The sequence below is a fragment of the Prorops nasuta genome, unplaced genomic scaffold, assembly GCF_024137725.1.
Source record: "Prorops nasuta isolate Cenicafe-Biocafe unplaced genomic scaffold, Cenicafe_Pnas_1.2 PNAS00003, whole genome shotgun sequence".
Classification (NCBI taxonomy): Eukaryota; Metazoa; Arthropoda; class Insecta; order Hymenoptera; family Bethylidae; genus Prorops; species Prorops nasuta.
The window spans coordinates 3,663,096-3,680,358 of NW_027116800.1; the positions used below are offsets into that span (position 1 = coordinate 3,663,096).

At 29.1% G+C, this 17,263-nt stretch overlaps 3 protein-coding genes and 1 pseudogene across 4 annotated transcripts; 2 read left to right on the plus strand and 2 right to left on the minus strand.

The window, feature by feature from the left end:
- Window positions 1–234: 234 nt before the first annotated feature.
- On the plus strand, window positions 235–1,896 carry LOC136784132 (putative nuclease HARBI1; annotated as a pseudogene).
- A 121-nt stretch (window positions 1,897–2,017) lies between these two features.
- Window positions 2,018–3,113, minus strand: LOC136784136 (myb/SANT-like DNA-binding domain-containing protein 3). The gene is made up of 6 exons (XM_066744657.1): window positions 2,934–3,113; window positions 2,787–2,862; window positions 2,559–2,690; window positions 2,429–2,491; window positions 2,104–2,341; window positions 2,018–2,042 (listed from the first exon to the last, which is right to left on the minus strand). Exons 1-6 carry the CDS (start codon window positions 3,111–3,113, stop codon window positions 2,018–2,020), a joined length of 714 nt encoding a protein of 237 aa, XP_066600754.1.
- A 1,073-nt stretch (window positions 3,114–4,186) lies between these two features.
- Window positions 4,187–5,733, plus strand: LOC136784145 (putative nuclease HARBI1). The gene is made up of 3 exons (XM_066744664.1): window positions 4,187–4,282; window positions 4,881–5,091; window positions 5,183–5,733. Exons 1-3 carry the CDS (start codon window positions 4,187–4,189, stop codon window positions 5,731–5,733), a joined length of 858 nt encoding a protein of 285 aa, XP_066600761.1.
- A 6,259-nt stretch (window positions 5,734–11,992) lies between these two features.
- LOC136785835 (uncharacterized) lies at window positions 11,993–15,350 on the minus strand. 2 transcript variants are annotated; one of them, XM_066747131.1, is made up of 4 exons: window positions 13,771–15,350; window positions 13,238–13,455; window positions 12,623–12,936; window positions 11,993–12,549 (listed from the first exon to the last, which is right to left on the minus strand). In XM_066747131.1, the coding sequence occupies exons 1-3, from the start codon at window positions 14,051–14,053 to the stop codon at window positions 12,631–12,633; spliced, it is 807 nt and encodes a 268-aa protein (XP_066603228.1). In that variant the 5' UTR covers window positions 14,054–15,350; the 3' UTR covers window positions 11,993–12,549; window positions 12,623–12,630. The 2 variants fall into 2 exon arrangements, with proteins under 2 accessions (XP_066603228.1, XP_066603227.1); XM_066747130.1 differs by having other exon boundaries at window positions 11,993–12,936.
- Between the last annotated feature and the right edge of the window lie 1,913 nt (window positions 15,351–17,263).

Consider the following 17,263-nt stretch of genomic DNA (forward strand, 5'->3'; position numbering starts at 1 on the left):
TAGCATTTAATAAGCTAAAAGGCATGAATATAAGGTCATTTATTTTATCATAATATATATACATTTTTTCACGATGCCTTTTTGAACCTCTTTTATATTTAATCATTTAATATCTGAAATATAATCAACAGACCATTATATTTATGCCTATGATATGGTGAATTAAAGTGTGCTATTCACACACATTTGAATAATTATTATAAATACAAAAATAAATTTCAGAAAAAGAACAAAATGAATAATTGTGCACTGTATCAACAATTCAACGTGACCTGGTACAGTTCAGATTCTTCTTCAGAAGAAGACGAATATCAAGTTCCTACGATTGGAGCAAGAACATATATAAGGGATGTAATGAACCCGTTTGAAGCCTACGATGAACAAAATTTTCATATTAGATACAGGTTTTCTAAATATTCTGTAATGCATGGATTACTACCATTGGTGAATTCTAGCTTACAGAAATTTACCAAGAAAGGTTTACCCATTGACCCTATAATTCAATTGATCATTTGCTTAAGGTTTTATGCCACAGCTAGTTTTCAGGTAGTAAAATATTTGTTCTTTCTAATGTAGATATTATTATTAAAATTATAAAAATCATTCTTACTTTTTGTTATTACAGAAGGTTATTGGAGACTTAATATTTCTGTCACAACCCACAGTGAGCAGAATAGTTTTTTAAAATTTCTGTGATATTAGCAAGTAAGTTGCATACATATATTAAGTTTCTAAGGAATGAAGAGTCCATACAGGAAAATCGCAGACTATTTAATAGATTAGGGTATGGCAATGGGGCAATTGGGCTTCCAAATATTGAAGGAGCAATTGATTGCACTCATATCAGACTAGGAAATAATAATTTTAGTAGCCGTGCAGAATCATACAGAAACAGAAAAGGATATTTTTCTTTGAATGCACAGTTACATATTAATAATATTTAACGATTTTCTAAGGATATATTTACATCTTATCAATAAGTTTATTTGTATGTTAAAGGCTATACTAGGTCCACGTATGGAGTTCCTCGACTTAGTGCCAGAATTTCCAAGAAGGGAGCATGACTCCAGGATTCTTCAAAACTCCAGGATTTTTATACGCTATCAGCAAAGAGAATTGACAGGAATGCTAGTCGGTGATGCTGGTTACCCTTCTCTTACATTTCTTTTAACACCATTCCGCAATCCACAAAGTGAAGAAGAGGAAAGGTAATATTCAAAATGTTTAGAACTACATATATATATTATTTTTTTATACTTTGAGAAATCTTAATCGCTATAAAAATAAATTTTCACAGATATAATATCATTCAATCTCGAACAAGGATGATTGTTGAACGAACCTTTGGTGTCTGGAAAAGACGTTTTCCATGTCTTTCAAAAGGATTAGCTTTAAACATCAACACATGTACCGCAGTGGTAGCAGCTTGTGGTGTTTTACACAATTTATCGCTGCAATATAATGACATTCTTGTAGACATCTTACATAACGAAAATGAAGATGACTTAATTGTTGAAGATGAATATCATCGTGATGAGCCTGGAGATGGGTGCATTATAAGAAGAAATATTGTACAGCAAATGTTTGGTTAATTAAACTTTGAGTTCATAGTATAAAATTTTCTCTCAATATTTCTTCATAAAATACGAACAGAAAGAAGTAATAATATTTGTAAATACTATACATAGCACAATAATTTCTGTACAATATTGGAAGCTTCCCAATTAGCCTACAAATCGACACAATCGAACACAAATGGTACATTGCATGTCACAAACTGTACATTTGTGTCCGATTGTGTTAATTTTTAGGCTAATTAGAAAGAATCCATTATTACAAAATTAAAATTTATACTAATATCTTTATATTTGAAACATTGTGCAAAAAATACTGCATTTTTGAATTTCAATAAATACTGGTATAAAGGTTGTAAAACATTTTTTTAATATATATTTCACATAATTATAATTCATACAAAAACATGAGGCAAAATAAAAGTCACAAGAAATTTGATTTCTCAATCCGAATTATAATCAGAACCCCTAAAATTGATAAAAAATTAGATTATGCCTGAAATCGTTTTTGCAATATATCAATACTTACATTTCTTTTTGTGCAAGGTACTTTGATAGTTTTAGTCTCCCCTTTAACTCTTTTTGTTCTAGTATAAGTTTTTCCCTCGTCATTTTAAATAACATTTCTTGAAACTCCTCTTTTTGCTTGCATATTTCAATCTCATGGTTTATTTTAATCTCAGCCATTTGTAGCTCTTTCTGGCAGATGGTAACCATCCTAACCCTCTTCAATTTTTTAATATTATTTGACGCTTTATTAGTAAGATCTTAAAACAAGTTTTTGTTATGTATTTCAAAAAATTATTAGAAGCATAGAGTATTATATGTTATAAATAATATTTTTAATTTATCACCTGATAAAATTTGGGCTTCTTCTATAGACGGGTCATCACAATCATCAGCGTTGAAGTTATATCCTACATCAGAACAATGATTCTCTAATTTGTACATACATATTGTATCATTATATAAACTAATACATACCTGTGTGAGATGATTTGCCTTTCAAAGAGATAGATGGTTCGTGTGTTTGTAAATACACATTGTTGTTCGACATATTATCTATTTTCCTTTTTTCACCAGATTGTACTGCTAATATAATATCTTGATGCAGCTCTGAAATATTTAAACTTTTTAATATACTATAGGTTTTATAGTAAATATAGTTTATTCTTTTATTCCAATGTTTTGAGCATTATTTTAAATATATACCTTCAGATTCCTGTTCGTTTAAGTTGCTGGATCCAATGAAAGGTGCTGTTGCATTTAATAAAGTTGACTCATATCCCTCTATATTATAAATATTAAATGGTAAAATTCATTTTTATTTCTACTCCGTTGCAAAAAAATGATAAATACCTGAGTTGAAACTAAAATAGATTTATTATATTCCTCTGTAATTAGTGACCATGCTTCAGATTTTTCTTTTATAGTTGATGAATTTGTTGCCCTAGATTCTATAATATGTTTATATTTTTTTAATATGTCTAAAAAGACTTGTTTCTCCAAATCAGAGTATACTGCCCGCTTGTGTGACATTACTCTATCAACATTATTTCGGGATCAACTATCTTAGTAACAAATGGGATAAAAAGTTAATTGTTAAAAAAATATGAATGATAAGTACTTCAAAATGTTGTCAAACTAAAAGTAAATAGGATTAAATTATAATAAAATTGATAAGATTTTATTATTTGTATATTCCTGCATAGAAATTTATTGGAAAATGTAGAAAATTAAATGCATTAATATTATACATATTTACGTTACAAAACATGTAAAAAAAGTAAAATACGTACCGGATAAAAATTTATATTATTTATGTTAATTATTTATTGACAATCTCGTATACCATTCATAACCAAAGAAAGAAAAAGCAGCGTGTTGATAAGGGTAGTTTACAATGAAACTGTCATTTTCTATGCAAAGTGATTGGTCAATTCCAATAAAACTTTAGTAACATTCAAGACACGTCTTCAAGTACAAGCTAAGCTTTAACTTCGTCAAGATATTCTTAAGATCCAAAAAGAGGTCTTAAGAATCGTCTGTGAAACTGAGGTTGTCTTAAGCAGAACTTAGGACTTTAGACAATCCTGGTCAAGTCAATCTTAAGTACGGACTTGAGTCACGACTGTGAATCCCGGCCTGACATTTCTGCACTTTTCACTACTCTCACAAGACTCACAGATAGGTCCAGTGGTATAGACTCACCAAAAAATTACCCAGTGGCGTAGAATTATTTTAGACAAAGACGCAGATAGAAATCCATTAGTTAGAGAGAGAAGAGCAATGGCGACGTCCGAGATAGGAAAATAAGAAACGAAGGCCTGGAGAAACCACGTTGAACGCGGTATAAGGCTCTCTCTTTCTCTTTAAGGCATTTAAAAAAGGATAGCCTATCATACACTTCCTATACTCTTTCCAGTCACTCAATGTAGAAACTAGTCCAGGCGGGGAAAAATCTATGGGGAGGTATGGTTCCTAAACGCATCAAAAAAATCTTGCAGGCCATTAGGGTGACTTTCACCAAGTCCGGCTTGGAGCTAGCCGGGCTAACAAATTGTACCAACCTATGCAAATATCATATGAAATCGAATTTTGAGTTGGCAATCATGGAATTTCTCAAATTTGAAACTTCATGTAGTTTTGCCACTTATGTTCAACTTCAAATTTTGTTATCTGCTATTGCGTACGACAAAATCTGTGTGGTAATTTTATTAATGTAATAACTAATGCCGAATGCAATTTTTATTTAGAAATACACTCACGAAGTCTACGATTTCTTCGTGCTTGTATACTACAAATAGAGTAAGCAATTTTTTATTGTTTAAAAATTTGAAATACAACATCGAATTTTTTTGAAATACATATTCTAATAAGAAGCTTTATTTAAGTAATGCCTGTACTTTTTTTTAGCATCATGGATAATGTAGAAGAAGAAATATTAAGCTGGATATTTGAAGATGATAATGAGTGCAACTCACATTACATATTAAGAAGGCCAGATTAATTAGAGATAGAATGAATTGGTTCAATATTTACGACGATTTAGATTTTAACTGCAGGTTCCGAATTACAAAACAAAATTTTACAATGATATTAGGAAAAAATGAGCATAGAATAAGCAGCCGTACAGATAAGTTAATAAATATCTTATTTTAAATCCATCAATATACATTTTGTTGAACGATACAATTTCGATTAATTGTATATTTAAAATTTCCAGAAATAATTACATTCCACCAGTAATCCAATTGCTGGGTACTCTCCGATTTTTTGCAACAGGCTCATATGCTGTTGCTATAGGTGATTACATTAATTGGCATAAGTGAAACCAGTGCTGTGAGGACTATTCATAGGGTCACATTATCTATTGCTGAGCTGCATATGGAATATATAAAGTTTCCCTCTCATAGCAATCATATTTTAAGATGTCAAATAGAAAATTTTAAATTATCTGGTTTTGTTCGTGTGATTGGAGCTATAGATTGTTTTCATGTTCGCATAAGATCTTATGGTAATTAAAAAATAATAATTATTTAAAATTGTCTATATTTATAAGGAGAATAATGTTAAATATATGTTTAAATAAAATATTTTTATTATAGGTGGTGAAAATAGCGAACTTTTTAGAAACAGGAAAGGTTTCTTTTCCATTAATGTTCAGGCAATTGTTAACTCCCGATTACAAATTATGGATTTAGTTGCTCGATGGCCCGGGTCAATTCATGACGCTACCATTTTCGATAATTCCAGAATAAAAAAACGCTTCGAAAATGGAGAGTTTGGCAATGCAATTTTATTAGGAGATTCCGGTTATCCTAACTTGCCATATTTATTAACACCTCTCAATAATTCCCGTACAAGAGGTGATGTATTGTACAATGAAGCACACATTCGTACAAGATGTATGGTAGAAAGATGCTTTGGGATTTTGGGAAAAAAGTTCCCGATTTTAACCATGGGATCTCGTTTTTGGAAGCCCTCGGAAACTCTACCAGTGATAACAGCATGTGTAATTTTACACAATTTAGAAAGGTGCTCATCAGCGACAGAAAATTGTGATATATATAATAATGCGATAAGTAATTTAGAGGAAAATTTACATGAACAGGAGAGACTGTACATAATTGAAAATTATTTTGAAAGATTATTGTGATATATACTCATTAAATTTAATAAAATTGAAATAAAGCACAATTGGAGTTTAAAAAGTACTTCTACGTAAACTGTATAGTTTTCAGTAATCTTACATAACTTTTGCCACATTTTATTTAATGTTACAAAGATTAAACAGTATACTATTTTATTAACATTTTGTTGAAGAAGCTCTCTAATATATATTATAAAATAAATACATACTCAGCAAACAGACTACATTTTAGATAATAATTTATTTTTTATTTTCTATGGGATTATAAAAGTATAATTTTTTAAATAAGTTACATTAAATATTTATGTTCGGAGACATGATAAGATATTCTTAGCCATTAACAAAACAACAAAGTGGCATATAGAGAAAAGTAAAGAGTATTATGCAGGGTTAATTTTCGGGTCGGCGACATATCCTAAAGGTATTGGTGTCTTAATGTTTCGCGGTTGGCATCAGTGATAAAATGGTATAGTTTGTTTGGAACTATATTAAAAGCTTTAATGTATGCGTATAAATATGTGTGTAATACAGGTGGCAAAATAAAATTTAACTAATGTTTACATCGAAACGTCAAAATAAGTTAATTAACATTGATTAAAAGAGGGAAGTGTTTCATGAAGTATAAATAAATCGACGAATATACTGAAGTTAATAATTCAGCAATACAAGAAACAAATTTAATCGGATTAAATGGGAAGAGAGTTTCAAAACTGCAAGTCGTTTTGTAAAGTACTGAACTTGGAAAAGGATCTGTCATCAGATAAGTAATTTGTACTTTTCAGAAAATGTGTATTTTCATATGATGGCAACATTAAGATCAATTTCTTTGTTAAAAATTGTCTTTCTTTTTCTAGGAAATAGAGGAATGAATTAGAGGATGCACTTTTTGCAGGTTAGCCTAGTTTACTACTATCTACGATTGAAGCCAGCTGTTTTCCTGTTCCTTAATGAAGTTTTCGATAAGTCCCTGCAATCATTCTTACAATACTAAACTCTATTACGAGGTGGTGAATGGATTTTGGAAAATTACAGCAGAATTTAATGGAAAATGTGTGAAAGGAATCTTTGTTCTAATGGGATGGCTTCTTGTACAAGGACTATTTTATTGCTTGTTTCATTGCTCCGTTTAATTAAATTGAGGTATGAGAAGATTCTCACAATTTTATTAGTTAGGAATAATAACTGTTCATTCACGTATTTAAATTCAATAAGTCGGAGTATATATTTTTGTATTTTTCTTTTAGAAGAGAGAGTGATAATAAGTTGGTTAGCAAATATTGCCAATCTCCCAACTGAAATTGCACTGAGAAGGATCAGTGAATTAATTTAAACCAGAGGCTATGTTGTATGCAGATTCCAGAAAATATATCCTAAAGTAACACTAAAATATTTATTAAATTTATGATATTTGGTACTAACATGAAGGACATTGTACGTGTCAATGATGAGCTCATTACAATTATACGTTATAGTAATTGCTCATTATTTTCTTATATCTAAAGGTTAATGCCTAACATATAAGCTTCAAGAGAGTATAAATTGAAAGGTAATTTACATTAACTAAAATGCCCATTTTTTTAAATTTGCTTATTGAGAAAACTGTTTTTATTACTATTCAATTCATTTATGTTTTAGTACCATAAAGTACCTCACAGAGTAATTCGAATCTAATATTGTATGATATTCTGATGACAGCAAACTTCTTAAGAGTTTGATGTAAAAGAAGTTGATGGATTGCGCAGTAACTAATCAGTTATTTAGCAACTTTTGATTTAATATTATAAGAAACAGAAAATACTAATATTATTTGATTGCGTATCCTCTTATCATTATTATATCAATATCTTTTGCTCATTTGGCTTATCGCTAAGTTTTATCAAATGTGGAAAATAATCATTTATTACTCTTATTGCCTTAGAAATATTAAAAAAACAGTTTCTTCTTAGAAGGATAAGACTGTTTATTATTATTTATTATATTTTCTTTTAATATTATTTAGCATTTAACTATAAAATGAATAATATTAGTTGGTAAATAAGATACAAACTGTATTTTTTATTTTCATAATTGCTTATTATTAATAACAATAAATTTCATTTTTTCTTGAACATTTAAAAACTTATTTTTAATCAATATTAATTTATTAACAACTTCTTCATCATTGTCCTCAGATATGTTAATAGTAACGATGGTCTCATTATTAAAATCAACGATATTTTCTTCAGATACTATCTTAACATTTGTAAGTGCTTTTTTCATATTTTTGATCTCTTGATATTTTAATTGTTTAATTTCTGTAATATTGTTTAATATCTGAAGTATTTTTTGTCCTTTGCTATTACTCTCTGTATTCATAATTTCATCTATTTTGTCATATAGCATTGCAATTTCTATATTTTGCTGTTTAGTCAATCTTTTTTTCTCTCTGCTGCAATCACTATTATTAATTTCTGACATTTTGAGTTTTATAATATTTTCTTGTAGCAGAAATTTAATGGCATCTAAAACGCAGAAGAATAATATATTATATACTAGTGTATCATTGTAATTAATTTCAATTTTAGTATATTTTATAAAGAACTGATTATAAAAAAGTTTAGAAATTTATATTTCAAGAAGAAATGTTGTTTTCCTTACTTAAAAAAATTGATGGATGTGGAGCTTTACCGAGATATTTATTTAAGGTTCTGTGATAACTCTCGCAAAAATTGTTTGTTCGGTGTTTCAATCTAAAAACTGAATACTTGTGAGGCCCAACGTTTTTTATCCAATAATTCCTATAATATTTCAATAATTTCTGAAAATACTCTCCAAATTCTTGTAATACGTCATTTTCCAATAAATTAAATGTGTTTTCTATGAGATTATTTGGCAATAATGCTAGGCTTATTAGTTTTTTAATTACGATGAATCTTTCTGGATGCGTTAGCTTGTTCACTTTTCTATTTATTATACCGTACTTTTTTGCATTTCTCATTAAAGCCTACAAGATAGAATAACTTTACCCTATTTAAATTTAAATGGTATAATTTATGAAATATACTTGAGCATAGTGGAAATAACAATGTGTTATTTGTATTGATTCAAAAACACTTTTGATGGAATTTTCTAATGCTTGTTCGTAATCTGTCATGGAAATTTTAGGATTGAATAATGGAAAAGTTTGTCTTATGAAACGAAAGACATCAATGTAGGTTTGCCGGTTTTTAATTTTCATCAAAATCCATATACATGGTATTGCTTAAATGAAAATTTATATATATGTTTAAAATTATAAGAGAATTATGTGTGTTTTTTATATTTAACTTAACGAATTTGGTATGTATACCTTTGACATAATTTCTGTTTTCAATTACGGTCATGATAGTCGTTAATTGAAGATTTTTATCAATAAATCCTGGAACACATTTATATGTTCCATCGATAAAAATATACTCAACTTTTGAGCTAATTGCATGCAGCAAACAGGCATCATATATTAATACTGTATTTATTCCTTCCTGTTGGTCCAAAATTTTTATATCAAATTCAAAATTTTCCTGTTCCAACCCTTTATATGTTAAAACATTTTTATTTTGTTCTAAAAACATTCCAAATTCGCTTAAAGTTTTTTCTTTAAAAACAATTGTCTTTCTTGCTTGTGTTTGTTTAATATATCTTTGTATGGTTCGTTTGCATTTATTAAATGGAATGCCAAACCCAGTTGAAGGATCTCTATAATAGAAGTAACATTGTATGTAGGAGGTAACAATCCACACTTTAAATTATTATATCATGCAATCATTATATCTTAATGATCGATTAGTAGTTGACTTACTCCAATAAAGATGTGTTATAAATTTCCTTAGGCTGCGCACTAATAATTCCACTCAAACCTTTAATCCTCTTGTAAAACTTAATTTTATTGTTTTCCTCGTTATTTATAAAATGGTTATGCAAAACATTTGCAGGTTCAAAAATATCTTTCCTTAAGATCCCGTGAGCTTTACAATTTAAACTTTTTCTTTTTGTACAATACAAAAATCTGAAAAAAAAATTAATTAAAATTTCGTTGAAAGTATAAATGTTAATAAAACTGTTTGAAAATAGAGACATTAACATTCTGTCTTTATATATTCTTTTTACTGAATACCTATACCCTTCAAATATCCATACTTTATATTCATTTCTTCTTGACATATTTATATTTTTAAAAAATCTATCTATTATTTTTTAGGTATGATTAGCGTTTAAACGACTTGAAGCAAACTGATTAAAACGTTTAGTTCTTATCTTGTTTCGTCTCAATTAAATCGATTTTTTTGGATTAATTAAACTCTTTCTTCGATCAACTTCTATTTACATAAAGTAATTACTCCAAAGCCAATTGTTGTAATTAATAAATTAATATTGATTAAAAATAAGTTTTTAAATGTTCAAGAAAAAATGAAATTTATTGTTATTAATAATAAGCAATTATGAAAATAAAAAATACAGTTTGTATCTTATTTACCAACTAATATTATTCATTTTATAGTTAAATGCTAAATAATATTAAAAGAAAATATAATAAATAATAATAAACAGTCTTATCCTTCTAAGAAGAAACTGTTTTTTTAATATTTCTAAGGCAATAAGAGTAATAAATGATTATTTTCCACATTTGATAAAACTTAGCGATAAGCCAAATGAGCAAAAGATATTGATATAATAATGATAAGAGGATACGCAATCAAATAATATTAGTATTTTCTGTTTCTTATAATATTAAATCAAAAGTTGCTAAATAACTGATTAGTTACTGCGCAATCCATCAACTTCTTTTACATCAAACTCTTAAGAAGTTTGCTGTCATCAGAATATCATACAATATTAGATTCGAATTACTCTGTGAGGTACTTTATGGTACTAAAACATAAATGAATTGAATAGTAATAAAAACAGTTTTCTCAATAAGCAAATTTAAAAAAATGGGCATTTTAGTTAATGTAAATTACCTTTCAATTTATACTTGAAGCTTATATGTTAGGCATTAACCTTTAGATATAAGAAAATAATGAGCAATTACTATAACGTATAATTGTAATGAGCTCATCATTGACACGTACAATGTCCTTCATTTTAGTACCAAATATCATAAATTTAATAAATATTTTAGTGTTACTTTAGGATATATTTTCTGGAATCTGCATACAACATAGCCTCTGGTTTAAATTAATTCACTGATCCTTCTCAGTGTAATTTCAGTTGGGAGATTGGCAATATTTGCTAACCAACTTATTATCACTCTCTCTTCTAAAAGAAAAATACAAAAATATATACTCCGACTTATTGAATTTAAATATGTGAATGAACAGTTATTATTCCTAACTAATAAAATTGTGAGAATCTTCTCATACCTCAATTTAATTAAACGGAGCAATGAAACAAGCAATAAAATAGTCCTTGTACAAGAAGCCATCCCATTAGAACAAAGATTCCTTTCACACATTTTCCATTAAATTCTGCTGTAATTTTCCAAAATCCATTCACCACCTTGTAATAGAGTTTAGTATTGTAAGAATGATTGCAGGGACTTATCGAAAACTTCATTATGGAACAGGAAAACAGCTGGCTTCAATCGTAGATAGTAGTAAACTAGGCTAACCTGCAAAAAGTGCATCCTCTAATTCATTCCTCTATTTCCTAGAAAAAGAAAGACAATTTTTAACAAAGAAATTGATCTTAATGTTGCCATCATATGAAAAGACACATTTTCTGAAAAGTACAAATTACTTATCTGATGACAGATCCTTTTCCAATTTCAGTACTTTACAAAACGACTTGCAGTTTTGAAACTCTCTTCCCATTTAATCCGATTAAATTTGTTTCTTGTATTGCTGAATTATTAACTTCAGTATATTCGTCGATTTATTTATACTTCATGATACACTTCCCTCTTTTAATCAATGTTAATCAACTTATTTTGACGTTTCGATGTAAACATTAGTTAAATTTTATTTTGCCACCTGTATTACACACATATTTATACGCATACATTAAAGCTTTTAATATAGTTCCAAACAAACTATACCATTTTATCACTGCTGCCAACCGCGCAACATTAAAACACCAATACCTTTAGGATATTTGTCGCCGACCCTAATTTTCATGCAACATAAAAATTTTTATATAGTAAGATCTATAACGAAAATGTAATAGAGAGTGCTCTCAGTCTAATACAATAAATACAAACAAAAATAATTATGTTAATGTGAAAAGAAGACATGTTAAATGAAAATAATTATTTCTGCAAAGTAATTATATTACATCTTGCCTAACAATAACAAAAAGGCTATTATTCCTTTTACCTAACATTATATCACATGCTTAATCTAAAATGTATCTTTAACTAATTGTTTCTTTCATTTACTCAATATTTATTAATTGCACCATATTTAAAGTTTTATGTATTTAGATCAGTCTTTGATTTTTAGTTTCTAAAGACTACTGAAAATGTATATAAACTATTTGTAATTTGTAAGCCAAGTTACAACAATATTTTATATCATTTAAATAAGTTAAATTCTCGAATGATTGTTTAAAATAGATTCGTAAAATATCCTACAACTTTTAATACATGACTAAAAATATGAGATCCTTAACAACTTTTACTTATTAGAGAAACATCTTTTTACGTAATAGCATAATACAACCAGCATAAAATCTAATTTAGCATCATTAAATCTTTGAATGGAATATTTAAGAATTTGTAGAATTCGCGCCAATCAAAAAAATCCATTCTTGTTTGATTAAAACACTTTACGCTCAATTCTCTTTAAATTAACAGGATAATTTTCCTGACTAGAATGAAAATAATAAATACTTAAATTAGTATTAAAGCCTACAACCACTTTAACTAGAAACATGTACTAACTTATTTCTTTAAAATTTTTGTAATTCTGATTGTAAGCGCTGAACCTGTAATTTTTCTTTTTCTAATTGCATATTTAATATTTCATTTTTCAGCTGCCATTTTTTTGTCATTTGTTCTTTCATGAGATTGGTTAACTCAATTTTGCTTTTTATTAATGTTAACTGTAGGTCATTTATAGTTTTTGGTTTGCTGCTCTTTGGATTGTCTGAGGAGCCACCATTAATTACATTTCTTAATGGATTGCTCAAAGGATCTCTCAATTTCGTAGGGTTCCATGTTGACCAAGTATGAATTTCCTCTTCAGCTATCAAATGCTGCAGTTAATGATTTAAAATGAATTATTTTATAATGCTATTGAATAATGTAAAGGTAATATACATATTCATAGTAATATATAACATACAGAATGCATTTGTAATATATTAAAATGTTTTGATAGTATTTGAGTATCAACATTACAAAAATAAGAAAAGAAAAGAACCTCATAAATAATATTCAATTTATATTGATAAACACTATCGAGGTTCCAATTTAAAATTTTCCTTTGAATATTTATCTATGCATAACCTACATTCTATATTATTATTATAATACAAATACATGCTGCATTTTTACCTGAAAAACAGGATCATCAGGGTCATCAGGATCATAATGATTATCATCGCTTGAATACAAATTTTCAACATTTTCGTTTGTTAAAGTGTTTATATTAACTACCCGCAACCCTTGTGCATCAGAATCAACAGGATTTTGCAGTCCGTTAATAGAAGATCCAATTATCTCATGAACTTTTTCAAATAATATATCAGGTCTAATTGTGTTAATTCCACCACCTGCACGATAAAAAAGACAATTCATTAAAATAACGTAATAATACAATGAATAAATTATAACAAGCTTTAACTAATAAGAATAACATTCAGCAGAATTAGCAGTTATAGAGCTGCTAAATAAATATTCAATAAAATTAGTCGATTCGAAAAAGTATGACCAGATTGTTATTCTAATCATATTTAGTATCTTAATAACACGTCAAAAATTGTTATTTCTTCTAAATACTACTAACATAAAATAATATTTTGCCTTTTTTTACTGTATATAGTATAAATAAAAAATAAAACTATTATATTAATACTAAGCATAGTTACCAGTTGCGTAAGTTTCACTTTTTAGTTTAGAGCAATATTTTCTTGTAGAGCATTTTAAATTTTTCCACAACTTTTGGAGACTAGTTTTTGGTCTATTTCCAATAACAATATCACTTTCATTAAATTCTTTGGTTATTAAATCCCAAGTTTTTGACTTTTCCTTCCATCCAACCTTATCCGTCTCTTTATTCTCTATTATACTTTTATATTTTATTACTATTTCAAGGAACATTATTTTTTCATCTTTATTATAAGCACCTGATCGTATAAGATTTTCACCCATTTTATTAGTAAATTTATTAAATATATATTCCTAAATAAAAAACGGATTTGACACACAATTATTTCCTTTCCCATGTATGTACATAGTAGCAGATGGTAGCAGATAACAAATTTTCAATTTGAACATAAGTGGCAAAGCTACATGAAGTTTCAGATTTGAGAAATTCCATGATCGCCAACTCAAAATTCGATTTCATATGATATTTTGCATAAGTTGGTACAATTTGTTAGCCCGGCTAGCTCCAAGCACTCCAAGCCGGACTTGGTGAAAGTCACCCTTAGTGGAGGTCATTACCTCTTGACTAGGTGTTAAAATTATATTATGGTTCACATAAAGTTAGTATAAAAGCACATTAAAAGGGGAGATTGAGAGACTCCGTTGGACAACCCTAATAGTCACTTAACTTTTCTGGTAGTGATTTAGATATGGAATGGACTTTGCTACGCCTTGCTTGACCTGGTGTTACCTTTTTGCTTGTGCCTTATATTTCCTACAGGAATAGTGCAGCAATTAATTAGGTTCTTAAAAGGCTAGCGTTGGATAAACTTGGAAAGAGTCTTTTGTTCAGTTGGACTTGTTCATGCCTGGACTGAGAGTCATACGATTGATCCACCTCCTCAGTGTTATCTAATATTCATTCTTTTATTTTTACTTAAATATAATTACTTTCTTGTAAATGACTATTATTTCATTGCTCTTGTCTTTATAAGTTAACGGTAGATTTGGGGAGAAATCCCATGTATAACTGTATAATTATCTTAACTTTATACTTGTAAATTGATAGACAGAGCAGTTATAAAATATAATTCTTATTTTGATTTTTATTAACGTGTACTAGTAATTATCCTAGAGAATCCACTTTAATTTCACAGCATACCACGTCCTTGAAAAGTCTCAAGCCGGCAAGCCTCAGACTGGCTCATACATAAGGTTCATGAGCCTGGCGCTGTTTATAAGTAAAGTCTATGTGCCTTTGCACTGATTCTTGTTAAAATTGTGCCTTCCCCACAATAACAGGAATCATGTCGCAACATACAATATAGAATTAATGGGCTCCGGAGTAATTAATTTATACGAAAATTGTATCCTAACAGCTGCTGATTTTGTTTCGGAACCTGTACAAACCTCTAAGCCCAGCAAACATAAAAACTATATCCCGCACTATAATTTCTCTTTGAGAGCCATAGATCCTGAAAACTACGAAGCAGCAATCAATATAGGGTTTTTCTCTAACAGCGGAACATAGGAGATTTCGTGTTATTTGACTATAGTAAATTTTACTATAGTCAAATTACTGTTTTCCATTTAATTTAAATATTAAACGTAGTAACCAAGATTAATTGAGTAAAATGACATTTATAATGAATAATAAAAGCAATTAAACTAAAATAACCATTAAATTGTAACTATCTACGCTTTTATTAATTATAATAATGTATAGTAAGTGCTTCATTGCTATAGTTAAATAATATAATCCTATTTTCCGCTGTTAGGGAAAAACCCTGTACAGCCAAAATTCCCAGGCTGCATAACATCCTAAACAAGGTCAACGACCTCAACACGCTCAGCGTCCAGTTAAAACAGCTGAAAAAGGATGTAGGAAACGAAGACCTAGGACAACACCACATCTATCAGCATATGGCCATCTCATACTCTACTACAACGTTAATCATCATAGGATTAACCATCTAAATAATCTGGCGATTTCTTCACAGAAAACCAAAACCTAAGCCAAGAGTCAGGTCAATGCCGACATTGCCATCCAATGCCATCGTAACGGACGACGTCGCCGTCCCAGCAACGGACGACTCACGACGCTGCCCCAACGCACATGTTTATTGTCACACCTGAGCAAGTGGCAAATTTTCAATACGCCGATTATTGATCATCCACCCTCTTCTTCCAGGAGGGGAGGGGTGTTATGTATACAAAATAAGCATACATAACCCTTATTACCATAAACATTACATTATTAATATTATTAATAACATTATCATTTAAAAAATTTGTCAGTAAATCAAAACCCATTATAAATATGTTAAAATATCATTAGCCCTATTGTAAAGGAGAAATACTCCTAAAGCGATAAATTCCTAAAGTGTATCACGAACCACTTAACGCAGGTCGTTCACATTGTCGCCAAGGCTAAGTCCCGACACGTGGCCAATGCACTTCGACGACAGTCGAACGTTCTAGAACAATGACGCATTTGACCATCGGGACCCACAAATGTTACCATATAAAGTAATGTTTAACGCTGCACTTTGAGGGTAAGAACCCCAAATGTGCAGCCCTAGAAATCAGTTCGAGTCTACTGTTAAGAGGAACTAGTCGAATCTTTTAGGACCTTCAGTCCTCCTACCTCTTAGACTTTTGTAGGCAATCCTCTGCCTTTTTAATACACTATTAACTAGCTCATAACTCTTGGACAACGTATTGTATAAAAAGAGAAATTGTAATACTTCTTAATAAATCTTTATTATACAAAAATTTCTTGAGTTCGTCATGAATCTGCGAATGAACCACAACAATAACATAGATATATTAATGATATAGAATAAATAATATCTGAAAATATTTGTTTTTTTGATTACTATTTATATGTAACACATATCAGATCTATGTAAAAGTGTAGATTCTAGTTGTTATAATAATAACTTAATTCGACATATATGTTTAACGTATGATAAAAAAATAAATAGCATTTATAATACTTTAAACGACAGTATAAACTTTGCTAATACTGTGTCAAATAAAAAATTACTCGCTTTACATATTTTAGTAATAATTTAAAATTTATCATTACTTAGAAAGCTTATAAAATTTCTTTCTGAAGTCATATTTTCATATTTGATCAGTGTCTCCTCTTCACAATTGCCTTATCAAGAACAAGCATAATTAGTGAATCAATTGTTGAAGGCATATTGTTTCGTAATTCGAAAGAAGTCAATTTATTTCTATTTGTGTGTGTGTGTGTGTGTGTGGATATGGTTAAGTTTAATTTATTGATGACATAGCATAGGAATTTGATTTTTCTGTTGAAAGTAGCGGCTTGTATGCCGGTCTTGTTTTATGTACACATCAAAAGTTCGCGGCGCGCCTATGATACAACTAGGCGGCTTTTAAATAAAACCATCAAAGTACAATACCTAGAACTAGCCGGATCTCTTCAGGGTCCGACCACTATAACATATATAAGACTGAGCGTAA

Bases quoted from the DNA above. Each gene is read 5' to 3' on its own strand.
- LOC136785835 (XM_066747131.1), bottom strand. From the start codon at position 14,053: ATGGGTGAAAATCTTATACGATCAGGTGCTTATAATAAAGATGAAAAA. The intron at 13,456-13,770 runs GTAACTATGCTT...TTTATCGTGCAG, and splicing joins AAGTGAAACTTACGCAACTG to GTGGTGGAATTAACACAATT. The intron at 12,937-13,237 runs GTAAAAATGCAG...CATTAACTGCAG, and splicing joins CTGATGATCCTGTTTTTCAG to CATTTGATAGCTGAAGAGGA.
- LOC136784136 (XM_066744657.1), bottom strand. From the start codon at position 3,113: ATGTCACACAAGCGGGCAGTATACTCTGATTTGGAGAAACAAGTCTTT. The intron at 2,691-2,786 runs GTATATATTTAA...TAAATATTTCAG, and splicing joins AAACGAACAGGAATCTGAAG to AGCTGCATCAAGATATTATA. The intron at 2,492-2,558 runs GTATGTATTAGT...GTTCTGATGTAG, and splicing joins AGGCAAATCATCTCACACAG to GATATAACTTCAACGCTGAT.
- LOC136784145 (XM_066744664.1), top strand. From the start codon at position 4,187: ATGGAATTTCTCAAATTTGAAACTTCATGTAGTTTTGCCACTTATGTT. The intron at 4,283-4,880 runs GTAATTTTATTA...CTGTTGCTATAG, and splicing joins CGTACGACAAAATCTGTGTG to GTGATTACATTAATTGGCAT. The intron at 5,092-5,182 runs GTAATTAAAAAA...TTTTTATTATAG, and splicing joins TGTTCGCATAAGATCTTATG to GTGGTGAAAATAGCGAACTT.